Source organism: Oncorhynchus clarkii, chromosome 18, assembly GCF_045791955.1.
Source record: "Oncorhynchus clarkii lewisi isolate Uvic-CL-2024 chromosome 18, UVic_Ocla_1.0, whole genome shotgun sequence".
Classification (NCBI taxonomy): Eukaryota; Metazoa; Chordata; class Actinopteri; order Salmoniformes; family Salmonidae; genus Oncorhynchus; species Oncorhynchus clarkii.
Window position 1 is genome coordinate 71,660,877 of NC_092164.1, and position 15,739 is coordinate 71,676,615.

The 15,739-nt window shown below is 46.2% G+C and overlaps 1 protein-coding gene across 1 annotated transcript in view; it reads right to left on the bottom strand.

Annotated features, from left to right (window-relative positions):
* Positions 1 to 15,739, bottom strand: part of LOC139372403 (CUB and sushi domain-containing protein 2-like) — a 773,740-nt gene that overhangs the window by 643,865 nt on the left and 114,136 nt on the right. Inside the window, exon 5 of the mRNA XM_071112112.1 lies at positions 3,625 to 3,819. Coding sequence (XP_070968213.1) covers positions 3,625 to 3,819 — 195 coding nt within the window. The remainder of the gene's footprint in view (positions 1 to 3,624; positions 3,820 to 15,739) is intronic.

Genomic DNA, 15,739 nt, shown 5'->3' on the forward strand with positions numbered 1-15,739 from the left:
ACAGAGCGGTTACAGGAGGGAGAGAAGAAGAGTGGGCTGGGGGGGACAGAGCGGTTAAGGGAGGGAGAGAAGAAGAGTGGGCTGGGGGGAAAGAGCGGTTAAGGGAGGGAGAGAAGAAGAGTGGGCTGGGGGGACAGAGCGGTTACGGGAGGGAGAAAAGAAGAGTGGGACAGAGGGAGGGAGAGAAGAAGAGCGGGACGGAGGGAGGGAGGGGCTGATAGAAGCAGTAGGGAGGGTAAAAGGGAGAGGGAAGAAAGATACTGTAGCTGAGAAGGAGAGAGGGAAATAGGAACAGAGAGAGGGAAATAGGAACAGAGACAGAGGGAAATAGGAACAGAGAGAGAAAGAGGAACAGATGGAGGGAAAGAGGAACAGAGAGAGGGAAATAGGAACAGAGAGAGGGAAAGAGGAACAGAGAGAGGGAAATAGGAACAGAGAGAGGGAAAGAGGAACAGAGAGGGAAAGAGGAACAGAGAGAGAAAGAGGAACAGAGAGAGAAAGAGGAACATAGAGCGGGAAAGAGGAACAGAGAGAGGGAAATAGGAACAGAGAAAGGGAAAGAGGAACAGAGAGAGAAGAGGACCAGAGAGAGAAAGAGGAACAGAGAGAGGGAAAGAGGAACAGAGAGAGGGAAATAGGAACAGAGAGAGGGAAAGAGGAACAGAGAGAGATAGAGGAACAGAGAGAGAAAGAGGAACAGAGAGAGGGAAAGAGGAACAGAGAGAGGGAAATAGGAACAGAGAAAGGGAAAGAGGAACAGAGAGAGAAGAGGACCAGAGAGAGAAAGAGGAACAGAGAGAGGGAAAGAGGAACAGAGAGAGGGAAAGAGGAACAGAGAGAGATAGAGGAACAGAGAGAGAAAGAGGAACAGAGAGAGGGAAACAGGAACAGAGAGAGAAAGAGGAACAGAGAGGGAAAGAGGAACAGAGAGAGGGAAATAGGAACAGAGAGAGGGAAATAGGAACATAGGAACAGAGAGAGGGAAATAGGAACAGAGAGAGGTAAAGAGGAACAGAGAGAGGGAAAGAGGAACAGAGAGAGGGAAAGAGGAACAGAGAGAGAAAGAGGAACAGAGAGAGGGAAAGAGGAATAGAGAGAGAAAGAGGAATAGAGAGAGATAAATAGGAATAGAGAGGGGGAAAGAGGAATAGAGAGAGGGAAAGGGGAATATAGACAGGGAAAGAGGAATAGTGAGAGGGAAAGAGGAATAGAGAGAAAAAGAGGAATAGAGAGAGAGAAAGAGGAATAGAGAGAGGGAAAGATGAATAGTGAGAGAGAAATAGGAATATTGAGAGGGAAAGAGGAATAGAGAGAAGGAAAGTGGAATAGAGAGAAGGAAAGAGGAATATAGAGAGAAAAAAGGAATAGAGAGAGGGAAAGAGGAATAGAGAGAGAAAAAAAGGAATAGAGGGAGAAAGAGGAATAGAGAGAGGGAAAGAGGAATAGAGAGAGGTAAAGAGGAATAGAGAGGGAAAGAGGAATAGTGAGGGAAAGAGGAACAGAGAGGGATAGAGGAATAGAGATAGAACGAGTAATAGAGAGAGGGAAAGAGGAATAGAGAGAGTGAACGAGGAATAGAGATGGAAAGAGGAATAGAGAGGGAAAGATGAATAGAGAGAGGGAAAGAGGAACAGAGAGGGAAAGAGGAATAGTGAGAGGGAAAGAAGAATAGAGAGAGGGAAAGATGAAAAGAGAGAGGGAAAGAGGAATAGAGAGAGGGAAAGAGGAACAGAGAGAGAAAGAGGAATAGAGAGGGAAAGAGGAACAGAGAGAGGGAAAGAGGAACAGAGGGAAATAGGAATACAGAGAGAAAGAGGAATAGAGAGAGGGAAAGGATAGTTAAGGTAAGAAGTCCAGACAGACACACAGAGATTAGGATGGAAGGATGGAAGGATGGAGGGATGGAAGGATGGAGGGATGGAAGGATGGAGGGATGGAGGGATGGAAGGATGGAGGGATGGAAGGATGGAGGGATGGAAGGATGGAGGGATGGAAGGATGGAAGGATGGAAGGATGGAAGGATGGAGGGATGGAAGGATGGAGGGATGGAAGGATGGAAGGATGGAAGGATGGAGGGATGGAAGGATGGAAGGATGGAAGGATGGAGGGGTGGAAGGATGGAGGGATGGAAGGATGGAAGGATGGAGGGATGGAAGGATGGAGGGATGGAAGGATGGATGGAGGGATGGAAGGATGGAGGGATGGAAGGATGGAAGGATGGAAGGATGGAGGGATGGAAGGATGGAAGGATGGAAGGATGGAGGGGTGGATGGATGGAGGGATGGAAGGATGGAAGGATGGAAGGATGGAGGGATGGAAGGATGGAGGGATGGAAGGATGGATGGAGGGATGGAAGGATGGAGGGATGGAAGGATGGAGGGATGGAAGGATGGAAGGATGGAGGGATGGAAGGATGGAAGGATGGAGGGGTGGAGGGGTGGAAGGATGGAGGGGTGGAAGGATGTAGGTGAAGAGAGGTCCTGTTGTGTCTCTCTGTGCCCATCCGTGTGTGATCTCTCTGTCTCTCTCTCTAACCCACACACACACATGCACGCACACACACACCATGTGTGTCTGCACGTTGGCTTCCTGAGTCCTGGCCTGGTCACAGATGTCTCTGTGTCACAGCGCTCTGGTCAACATGCACACTGACACAAACCACAGGTACTGCACTGACAGAGACATAGTGTGTGTGTGTGTGTGTGTGTGTGTGTGTGTGTTTGTGTGTGTGTGTGTGTGTGTGTGTGTGTCTTTCCGGTCAGATTGTATAACTCATATGTCAACGTGTAATGTCTGACAGAGTCTTGTTGTAATGTCATGTTGCTGCTGACGAGACACACCATGGCAGGTGTCATCGCTGTGGGGGTCCTGGTTACATCAGAGTGAAGGGCAAACGGTTCAGGCAGTTGATCGGGCAGCTATAAAGCCACAGGGGTCCTGACGTGGTAAATAAGACATCAGAGAAACCGCCATACACCCCTGACCAGTCTGTCACTACACCAACAACTATGTTGTGTGTGTGTGTGTGTGTGTGTGTGTGTGTGTGTGTGTGTGTGTGTGTGTGTGTGTTTGCGTCTGTGCTTCTTTGTGTATTTGTATCGGTGTGTGTGTGTAGCTGTGTGGGTGTGTGTGCGTGTATTGGTGTGTGTGTATCGGTGTGTGTGTATCGGTATGTGTGTGTGTGTGTGTGTGTGTGTGTGTGTGTGTGTGTGTGTGTGTGTGTGTATCGGTATGTGTGTGTGTGTAGCTGTGTGGGTGTGTATGCGTGTATTGGTGTGTGTGTATCGGTGTGTGTGTATCGGTATGTGTGTGTGTGTGTGTGTGTGTGTGTGTGTGTGTGTGTGTGTGTGTGTGTATCGGTATGTGTGTGTGTGTATTTGTGTGTGTGTGTATCGGTGTGTGTGTATCGGTGTGTGTGTGTGTATTTGTGTGTGTGTGTATCGGTGTGTGTGTGTGTGTAGCTGTGTGGGTGTGTATGCGTGTATTGGTGTGTGTGTATCGGTGTGTGTGTATCGGTATGTGTGTGTGTGTGTGTGTGTGTGTGTGTGTGTGTGTGTGTGTGTGTGTGTGTGTGTATCGGTATGTGTGTGTGTGTGTGTGTGTGTGTGTGTGTAGGTAGCCTACCTCTGCAGTAGGGCAGGGGGAAGTCCCATGCTGCGGTCCCAGCAGACGTAGCCAGACAGGACAGCGTGGTGTGACCCTCCAACACGTAGCCGGGGCTGCAGCTGTACCTGATCTTCTCTCCAATGTTAAAGGTTGAGCCCTGTTGAAGACCGTTGACCAGCTGGCCTGGGTTACCACAGGTATAACTGGGTAGAGCTGGGAGGAGAGGGAGAGAGAGAGAGGGTTACCACAGGTATAACTGTGTAGAGCTGGGAGGAGAGGGAGAGAGGGAGAGAGAGAGAGAGAGAGAGGTTAACACAGGTATAACTAGGTAGAGCTGGGAGGAGAGAGAGAGAGGGAGAGAGAGAGAGGTTACCACAGGTATAACTAGGTAGAACTGGGAGGAGAGAGAGAGAGAGGGGTTACCACAGGTATAACTAGGTAGAGCTGGGAGGAGAGAGAGAGAGGTTAACACAGGTGTAACTAGGTAGAGCTAGGAGGAAAGAGTGAGATTACCACATGTGTAACACACACACACAGATACACACACACAGAGGGTAGTGGGTACGGCCCAGTACATCAAGCTCTCTGCCACCCAGGACCTCTTTACCAGGCAGTGTCCTAAAAATTGTCAAAGACTCTAGCCACCCCTGTCATAGACTGTTCTCTCTGCTTCCACACGGCAAACGGTACCGGAGCGCCAAGTCTAGGACTAAAAAGCTCCTCAACAGCTTCTACCCCCAAGCAATAATACTCCTGAACAGCTAATCAAATCAAAGGACTTTTACGCTGCTACTTTCTGTTTATTATCTATTATCTATATATCTATATATATATATATATATATATATATGTATCTAAGTCACTTTAACTTTAACTTCTCTAGGGTAGGGGGCAGCATTTGGAATTTTGGATGAAATGCGTGCCCAAAATAAACGGCCTTCTACTCGGACCCGGAAGATAGGATATGCATATAATTAGGATATTTGGATGGAAAACACTCTAAAGTTTCCAAAACTGTTAAAATCATGTCGCCGAAAACCTGAGAAAAATCCGTAATAGGATTTTTTTTGTTGTTGTAGTTTTCTATTCAATGCCATTACAGTATCCATTGACTTAGGACTCAAATTGCAGTTCCTATGCCTTCCACTAGATGTCAACAGTCTTGAGAATTTTTTTCAGGCTTGTATTCTGATAAATGAGGGAGTAAGACCAGTCTGAATGAGTGGATCCTGACGTGTCACAGAGCTTTTTCATGCGCGCGACCAGAGAGAGTGCCTTTCTTGTTTACCTTTTATATTGATGACGTTTTTTGTCCGGTTTAAATATTATCGATTACTTAGGCAACCTGAGGGTTGAATATAAACATCGTTTGACATGTTTCTATGAACTTTACGGATACAATTTGGATTATTTTGTCTGCCTGTTGTGACTGCGTTTGAGCCTGTGGATTACTGAAGAAAACACACAAGCAAAACGAAGGTTGTTGGATATATAAGAGAGACTTTATCGAACAAAGGGAACATTTATTGAATAAATGAATGTCTTCTGAGTACCACCATATGAAGATCATCAAAGGTAAGTGATTCATATTATCTCTATTTCTGACTAGTGTAACTCTTCTACTTGGCTGGTTACTGTTCGTAATGATTTGTCTGCTGGGTGCTGTTCTCAGATAGTTGTAAGGTATGCTTTAATTTCCTAGCTTTTGCCGTAAAGCATTTTTGAAGTTAATCTTTAAACCTATGTAAAATAGCTGTATCTTTTCTGAATTTTTATAATGACTATTTCTGTATTTGAATTTGGCGCTCTGCAATCTCACTGGATGTTGGTCAGGTGGGGCGCTAGTGAGATTAAAGGAGAAGAGACAGCTAGAGAGGTTAAAGGAGTAGAGACAGCTAACCCACAAACCCTAGAGAGAGAGAGGTTAATGGAGAAGAGACAGCTAACCCACATACCCTAGAGAGGTTAAAGGAGAAGAGACAGCTAACCCACATACCCTAGAGAGGTTAAAGGAGAAGAGACAGCTAACCCACATACCCTAGAGTGGTTAAAGGCGAAGAGACAGCTAACCCACATACCCTAGAGAGGTTAAAGGAGAAGAGACAGCTAACCCACATACCCTAGAGAGGTTAAAGGAGAAGAGATAGCTAACCCACATACCCTAGAGAGGTTAAAGGAGAAGAGACAGGTAACCCACATACCCTAGAGAGGTTAAAGGAGAAGAGACAGCTAACCCACATACCCTAGTGAGGTTAAAGGAGAAGAGACAGCTAACCCACATACCCTAGAGAGGTTAAAGGAGAAGAGACAGCTAACCCACATACCCTAGAGAGGTTAAATGAGAAGAGACAGCTAACCCACATACCCTAGAGAGGTTCAAGGAGAATAGACAGCTAACCCACATACCCTAGAAAGGTTAAAGGAGAAGAAGGTCAACAGACAGCCTGGACCCAGACCTGACGTACTGTAGCAGAAATATGGACACACACACTCAAACACACACTCACACACACACACACACACACACTAAACATCAGGTCAACAGACAGCCTGGACCCAGACCTGACGTACTGTAGCAGAAATATGGACACACACACTCACACACACACACACACACACACACACACACACACACACACACACACACACACACACACACACACACACACACACACACACACACACACACACACACACACACACACACACACACAGCGTTTCATGTTCCCTCCTCATCCTCTCCTCCTCTCTTCTTCCTCCTCTTACTGACAGAAACACAGTAAACAAGTAGGAGACATAATAATTGAGATTGACTTGTAGAGAAAAGAGACAGAGCAAACGAGGAAGATCTACAGCTGCACCATTGAGAGCATCTTGACTGGCTGCATCATCACTTGGTAGATCAACTGCTTGGCATCCGACCGTAAGGAGCTACAGATGGTAGTGTGTGTGGCCCAGTACATCACTGGGGTTGAGATCCCTGCAATCCAGAAACTCTATACCAGGCGGTGTCAGAGGAAGGCCCTAACAATTGTCAAAGACTCCAGCCTCCCAAGTCATAAACTGTTCTCTCTTTTCACACAGCAAGCTGGACTGGTGCACCTTGTCTGTAACCAACAGACTGTAACCAACAGTCTGTAACCAACAGACTGTAAACAACAGTCTGTAACCAACCGTCTGTAACCAACAGACTGTAACCAACAGTCTGTAACCAACAGTCTGTAATCAACAGTCTGTAACCTGTAACCAACAGTATGTAACCAACACTGTGTAACCAACAGTCTGCAATCAACAGTCTGTAACCAACAGTATGTAACCAACAGTCTGTAATCAACAGTCTGTAACCAACAGTCTGTAACCAACAGTCTGTAACCAACAGTCTGTAACCAACAGTCTGTAATCAACAGTCTGTAACCAACAGTCTGTAATCAACAGTCTGTAATCAACAGTCTGTAACCAACAGTCTGTAACCCACCGTCTGTAATCAACAGTCTGTAACCAACAGTCTGTAATCAACAGTCTGTAACCAACAGTCTGTAACCAACAGTCTGTAACCAACAGTCTGTAATCAACAGTCTGTAACCTGTAACCAACAGTATGTAACCAACAGTCTGTAACCAACAGTCTGTAACCAACAGTCTGTAATCAACAGTCTGTAACCAACAGTCTGTAACCAACAGTATGTAACCAACAGTCTGTAACCAACAGTCTGTAACCAACAGTCTGTAATCAACAGTCTGTAACCAACAGTCTGTATTCAACAGTCTGTAACCAACAGTCTGTAATCAACAGTCTGTAATCAACAGTATGTAACCAACAGTCTGTAACCAACCGTCTGTAATCAACAGTCTGTAACCAACAGTATGTAACCAACAGTCTGGAACCAACAGTCTGTAATCAACAGTCTGTAATCAACAGTATGTAACCAACAGTCTGTAACCAACCGTCTGTAACCAACAGTCTGTAACCAACAGTCTGTAACCAACAGTCTGTAATCAACAGTCTGTAACCTGTAACCAACAGTCTGTAACCAACAGTCTGTAACCAACAGTCTGTAACCAACAGTCTGTAACCAACAGTCTGTAAAACAGCTTCTAACACCAGGCCAAACGACTGCTAAATAGTGAGTTAAACAGCTTCTAACACCAGGTCATACGACTGCTAAATAGTGAGTTAAACAGCTTCTAACACCAGGCCATACGACTGCTAAATAGTGAGTTAAACAGCTTCTAACACCAGGCCATACGACTGCTAAATAGTGAGTTAAACAGCTTCTAACACCAGGCCATACGACTGCTAAATAGTGAGTTAAACAGCTTCTAACACCAGGCCATACGAATGCTAAATAGTGAGATAAACAGCTTCTAACACTAGGCCATACGACTGCTAAATAGTGAGTTAAACAGCTTCTAACACCAGGCCATACGACTGCTAAATAGTGAGATAAATAGTTAACCAATAGCTACCCGGACTATCTGCATTGATCCTTTTAGCACTAATTATTTTAACTCATCACATACGCTGCTGCTACAGTTTATTTTCTATCCTGTTGTCTAGTCACTTTACCCCTACCTATATGTACATACTCAGGGATGCTGGCCTTCTAGGCAGAGTTCCTCTGTCCAGTGTCTGTGTTCTTTTTGCCCATCTTAATCTTTTATTTTTAGTGGCCAGTCTGAGATATGGTTTTTTCTTGGCAACTCTGCCTAGAAGGCCAGCATCCCGGAGTCGCTTCTTCACTGTTGACGTTGAGACTGGTGTTTTGCGGATACTTTTCAATGAAGCTGCCAGTTGAGGACTTGTGAGGCATTTGTTTCACAAACTAGACACTCGAATGTACTTGTCCTCTTGCTCAGTTGTGCACCGGGGCCTCCCACTCCTCTTTCTATTCTGGTTAGAGACAGTTTGCGCTGTTCTGTGAAGCGTTGTACGAGATCTTCGGTTTCTTGGCAATTTCTCGCATGGAATAGCCTTCATTTCTCAGAACAAGAATAGACTGATGAGTTTCAGAAGAAAGTTCTTTGTTTCTGGCCATTTTGAGCCTGCAATTGAACCCACAAATGCTGATGCTCCAGATACTCAACTAAGGAAGGCCAGTTTTATTGCTTCTTAAATCAGAACAACAACTTTCAGCTGTGCTAACATAATTGCAAACGGGTTTTATAATGACACAACATGCCATCTAACACAAAATGCCATTGGAAAACAGGAGTAATGGTTTCTGGTAATGGGCCTCTCTGCGCCTATGTAGATATTCCATTATAAATCAGCTGTTTCCAGCTACAATAGTCATTTACAACATTAACAATGGCTACACTGTATTTCTGATCAATTTGATGTTACGTGAATGGACAAAAACAATTGTTATTCTTTCAAAAACAAGGACATTTCTAAGTGACCCCAAACTTTTGAACGATAGTGTGTATATGTATATACAAGTCGGGAGTTAACATACACCTTAGCCAAATACATTTAAACTCAGTTTTTCACAATTCCTGACATTTAATCAGAGTAAAAATTCCCTGTCTTAGGTCAGTTAGGATCACCACTTTATTTTAAGAATGTGAAATTTCAGAATAATAGTAGAGAGAATGATTTATTTCAGCTTTAATTTCTTTCATCACATTCCCAGTGGGTCAGAAGTTCACATACACTCAATTAGTATTTGGTTGCAGTGCCTTTAAATTGTTTAACTTGGGTCAAACATTTCAGGTAGGCTTCCACAAGCTTCCCACACTAAATTGGGTGATTTTTGGCCCATTCCTCCTGACAGAGCTGGTGTAACTGAGTCAGGTTTGTAGGCCTCCTTGCTCACGCACGCTTTTTCAGTTCTGCCCACAAATAATCTACAGGATTGAGGTCAGTGCTTTGTGATGGCCACTCCAATACCTTAACTTTGTTGTCCTTAAGCCATTTTGCCACAACTTTGGAAGTATGCTTGGGGTCAATGTCCATTTGGAAGACCCATTAGCAACCAAGCTTTAACTTCCTGACTGATGTCTTGAGATGTTGCTTCAATATATCTACATAATTTTCCCCCCTCATGATGCCATCTATTTTGTGAAGTGCACCAGTCCCTCCTGCAGCAAAGCACCCCCACAACATGAGGCTGCCAGCCCTGTGCTTCACGGTTGGGATGGTGTTCTTCGGCTTGCAAGCCTCCCCCTTTTTCCTTCAAAAATAACGATGGTCATTATGGCCAAACAGTTATATTTTTGTTTCATCAGACCAGGGGACATTTCTCCATGTGCAGTTGCAAACCGTAGTCTGGCTTTTTTATGGTGGTTTTGGAGAAGTGGCTTCTTCCTTGCTGAACGGCCTTTTAGGTTATGTCAATATAGGACTTGTTTACTGTGGATAAAGATACTGTTGTACTTGTTTCCTCCAGCATCTTCACAAGGTCCTTTGCTGTTGTTCTGGGATTGATTTTAACTTTAAGCACCAAAGTACGTTCATCTCTAGGAGACAGAACGCGTCTCCTTCCTGAGCGGGATGACGGCTGCGTGGTCCCATGGTGTTTATACTTGCGTGCTATTGTTTGGACAGATGAACGTGGTACCTTCAGGCTTTTGAAAATTGTTCCCAAGGATGAACCAGACTTGTGGAGGTCTACGTTTTTTTATCTGAGGTCTTGGCTGATTTCTTTTGATTTCCCCATGATGTCAAGCAAAGAGGCACTGAGTTTGAAGGTAGGCCTTGAAATACATCCACAGGTACACCTCCAATTCACTCAAATGATGTCAATTAGCCTATCAGAAGCTTCTAAAACCATGACATCATTTTCTGACATTTTTCAAGCTGTTAAAAGGCACAGTCAACTTAGTGTATGTGAACTTCTTACTCACTGGAATTGTGATACAGTGAATTATAAGTGAAACAATCTGCATGTAAACAGTTGTTGGAATAATTACTTGTGTCATGCACAAAGTAGATGCCCGAACCGACTTGCCAAAACTATAGTTTGTTTAAATGACTCTAAGAACATGTAAACCTCAGACTTCAACTGAATATTTGCTGATATCTCTCTATATCTATTCCTCTCTCTCCCTGTCTCTCCATCTCTCTCTCGATTTCCTGTGGATCCCCTCTCTCTCTCTCTCTCTCTCTCTCTCTCTCTCTCTATTCCTCTCTCTCCCTGTCTCTCTCTCTCCCTCTCTCTCTCTCTCTATTCCTCTCTCTCCCTGTCTCTCTCTCTCCCTGTCTCTCTCTCTATTCCTCTCTCTCCCTCTCTCTCTGTTTCTCTGTTTCTCTCTCTCTATCTCTCTCTCTCTCTCTCTCTCTCTCAATTCCTCTCCATGTCTCTCTCTCTCTACTTTCCCTGTCTCTCCATGTCTCTCTCTCCCTCTATTCCTCTCTCTCCCTCTTTCCCTATCTCTCCGTGTCTATCTCTCTCTCTATTCCTTTCTCTCCGTGTCTATCTCTCTCTCTATTCCTTTCTCTCCCTGTCTCTCTCTCTCTTTCTCCCTCTCTTTCTTCCCTCACTCTCTCTTTTTCGCTCGTTGGCACGTTTGGAAGTGACATTGCGAGATCGATTCTAACACACAAGCGCATTAGCTCAATAAGCACTTTCTGCTTTGTCAAGCAGCAATTGAATCAATGCCCCCTGCACTGTTCGGCAAGCATCCACAGGACAATGGCTGGCAAGTCTCATCACTTCTACTTAGAGAGGCTGAGAGATGCTGAAATCAACTCCCTCTCCTTCTCCCAAGGCTGGAGGTGAGAATAGCAGAAATAAAGCACAGACAACCATTGTGTATGTTAACCCTCTATAGTATATAACCTCTACCTCCATCCCACCTATAACCCTCAATAGTATATAACCTCTACCTACATCCCACCTATAACCCTCTATAGTCAATAACCTCTACCTCCATCCCACCTATAACCCTCAATAGTATATAACCTCTACCTACATCCCACCTATAACCCTCTATAGTCTATATCCTCTACCTACATCCCACCTATAACCCTCTATAGTCAATAACCTCTACCTCCATCCCACCTATAACCCTCTATAGTCTATAACCTCTACCTACATCCCACCTATAACCCTCTATAGTCTATATCCTCTACCTCCATCCCACCTATAACCCTCTATAGTCTATAACATCTACCTCCATCCCACCTATAACCCTCTATAGTCTATAACCTCTACCTACATCCCACCTATAACCCTCTATAGTCTATATCCTCTACCTCCATCCCACCTATAACCCTCTATAGTATATAACCTCTACCTACATCCCACCTATAACCCTCTATAGTCTATAACCTCTACCTACATCCCACCTATAACCCTCTATAGTCTATATCCTCTACCTCCATCCCACCTATAACCCTCTATAGTATATAACCTCTACCTACATCCCACCTATAACCCTCTATAGTCTATAACCTCTACTTACATCCCACCTATAACCCTCTATAGTATATAACCTCTACCTACATCCCACCTATAACCCTCTATAGTCTATAACCTCTACCTACATCCCACCTATAACCCTCTATAGTATATAACCTCTACCTACATCCCACCTATAACCCTCTATAGTCTATAACCTCTACCTACATCCCACCTATAACCCTCTATAGTCTATAACCTCTACCTACATCCCACCTATAACCCTCTATAGTCTATAACCTCTACCTACATCCCAACTATAACCTCACCTCTACAGTCTATAACCTCTACCTACATCCCTAACCTATAACCTCACCTCTACCTACATCCCTCCTATAACCTCACCTCTACAGTCTATAACCTCTACCTACATCCCACCTATAACCTCACCTCTACAGTCTATAACCTCTACCTACATCCCTGACCTATAACCTCACCTCTACCTACATCCCACCTATAACCTCACCTCTACCTACATCCCACCTATAACCTCACCTCTACCTACATCCCACCTATAACCTCACCTCTACCTACATCCCACCTATAACCTCACCTCTACCTACATCCCACCTATAACCTCACCTCTACCTACATCCCACCTATAACCTCACCTCTACCTACATCCCACCTATAACCTCACCTCTACCTACATCCCACCTATAACATCACCTCTACCGTCTATAACCTCTACCTACATCCCACCTATAACCTCACCTCTACCTACATCCCACCTATAACCTCACCTCTACAGTCTATAACCTCTACTTACATCCCACCTATAACCTCACCTCTACCTACATCCCACCTATAACCTCTTCTCTACAGTCTATAACCTCTACCTACATCCCACCTATAACCCTATATAGTATATAACCTCACCTCTACAGTCTATAACCTATACCTACATCCTATACCCTCTATAACCTCACCTCTACAGTCTATAACCTCTACCTACATCCCACCTATAACCTCACCTCTACACCTCACCTCTACCTACATCCCACCTATAACCTCACCTCTACAGTCTATAACCTCTACCTACATCCCACCTATAACCTCACCTCTACCTACATACCTATAACCTCACCTCTACAGTCTATAACCTCTACCTACATCCCACCTATAACCTCACCTCTAACCTCACCTCTACCTACATCCCACCTATAACCTCACCTCTACAGTCTATAACCTCTACCTACATCCCACCTATAACCTCACCTCTACCTACATACCTATAACCTCACCTCTACAGTCTATAACCTCTACCTACATCCCACCTATAACCTCACCTCTACAGTCTATAACCTCTACCTACATCCCACCTATAACCTTACCTCTACAGTCTATAACCTCTACCTACATCCCACCTATAACCCTCTATAGTATATAACCTCACCTCTAAAGTCTATAACCTCTACTTACATCCCACCTATAACCCCCTATAACCTCACCTCTACCTACATCCCACCTATAACCTCACCTCTACCTACATCCCACCTATAACCTCACCTCTACCTACATCCCACCTATAACCTCACCTCTACAGTCTATAACCTCTACCTACATCCAACCTATAACCTCACCTCTACAGTCTATAACCTCTACCTACATCCCACCTATAACCTCACCTCTACAGTCTATAACCTCTACCTACATCCCACCTATAACCCTCTATAGTCAATAACCTCTACCTACATCCCACCTATAACCTCACCTCTACAGTCTATAACCTCTACTTACATCCCACCTATAACCCTCTATAGTCTATAACCTCTACCTATAACCCCCTATAACCTCACCTCTACAGTCTATATCCTCTAACTACATCCCACCTATAACCTCACCTCTACAGTCTATATTCTCTACCTACATCCCATCTATAACCCTCTACAGTCTATAACCTCTACTTACATCCCACCTATAACCCTCTATAGTCTATATCCTCACCTCTATAGTCTATAACATCACCTCTATAGTCTATATCCTCACCTCTATAGTCTATATCCTCTACCTACATCCCACCTATAACCTCACCTCTACCTCCATCCCACCTATAACCCTCTATAGTCTATAACCTCACCTCTACCTACATCATGACATGGTGAAAATATGTCGTTCTCCAGTTAACCCACTGTTCCCCGGGCCCTGAGCAAGGCAGTTAACCCACTGTTCCCCGGGCCCTGAGCAAGGCAGTTAACCCACTGTTCCCCGGGCCCTGAGCAAGGCAGTTAACCCACTGTTCCCCGAGCCCTGAGCAAGGCAGTTAACCCACTGTTCCCCGAGCCCTGAGCAAGGCAGTTAACCCACTGTTCCCCGAGCTCTGAGCAAGGCAGTTAACCCACTGTTCCCCGAGCCCTGAGCAAGGCAGTTAACCCACTGTTCCCCGAGCCCTGAGCAAGGCAGTTAACCCACTGTTCCCCGGGCCCTGAGCAAGGCAGTTAACCCACTGTTCCCCGGGCCCTGAGCAAGGCAGTTAACCCACTGTTCCCCGGGCCCTGAGCAAGGCAGTTAACCCACTGTTCCCCGAGCCCTGAGCAAGGCAGTTAACCCACTGTTCCCCGAGCCCTGAGCAAGGCAGTTTACCCACTGTTCCCCGGGCCCTGAGCAAGGCAGTTAACCCACTGTTCCCCGGGCCCTGAGCAAGGCAGTTAACCCACTGTTCCCCGGGCCCTGAGCAAGGCAGTTAACCCACTGTTCCCCGAGCCCTGAGCAAGGCAGTTAACCCACTGTTCCCCGAGCCCTGAGCAAGGCAGTTAACCCACTGTTCCCCGAGCCCTGAGCAAGGCAGTTAACCCACTGTTCCCCGGGCCCTGAGCAAGGCAGTTAACCCACTGTTCCCCGGGCCCTGAGCAAGGCAGTTAACCCACTGTTCCCCGGGCCCTGAGCAAGGCAGTTAACCCACTGTTCCCCGAGCCCTGAGCAAGGCAGTTAACCCACTGTTCCCCGAGCCCTGAGCAAGGCAGTTAACCCACTGTTCCCCGAGCTCTGAGCAAGGCAGTTAACCCACTGTTCCCCGAGCCCTGAGCAAGGCAGTTAACCCACTGTTCCCCGAGCCCTGAGCAAGGCAGTTAACCCACTGTTCCCCGGGCCCTGAGCAAGGCAGTTAACCCACTGTTCCCCGGGCCCTGAGCAAGGCAGTTAACCCACTGTTCCCCGGGCCCTGAGCAAGGCAGTTAACCCACTGTTCCCCGAGCCCTGAGCAAGGCAGTTAACCCACTGTTCCCCGAGCCCTGAGCAAGGCAGTTTACCCACTGTTCCCCGGGCCCTGAGCAAGGCAGTTAACCCACTGTTCCCCGGGCCCTGAGCAAGGCAGTTAACCCACTGTTCCCCGGGCCCTGAGCAAGGCAGTTAACCCACTGTTCCCCGAGCCCTGAGCAAGGCAGTTAACCCACTGTTCCCCGAGCCCTGAGCAAGGCAGTTAACCCACTGTTCCCCGAGCCCTGAGCAAGGCAGTTAACCCACTGTTCCCCGGGCCCTGAGCAAGGCAGTTAACCCACTGTTCCCCGGGCCCTGAGCAAGGCAGTTAACCCACTGTTCCCCGGGCCCTGAGCAAGGCAGTTAACCCACTGTTCCCCGAGCCCTGAGCAAGGCAGTTAACCCACTGTTCCCCGAGCCCTGAGCAAGGCAGTTAACCCACTGTTCCCCGGGCCCTGAGCAAGGCAGTTAACCCACTGTTCCCCGGGCCCTGAGCAAGGCAGTTAACCCACTGTTCCCCGGGCCCTGAGCAAGGCA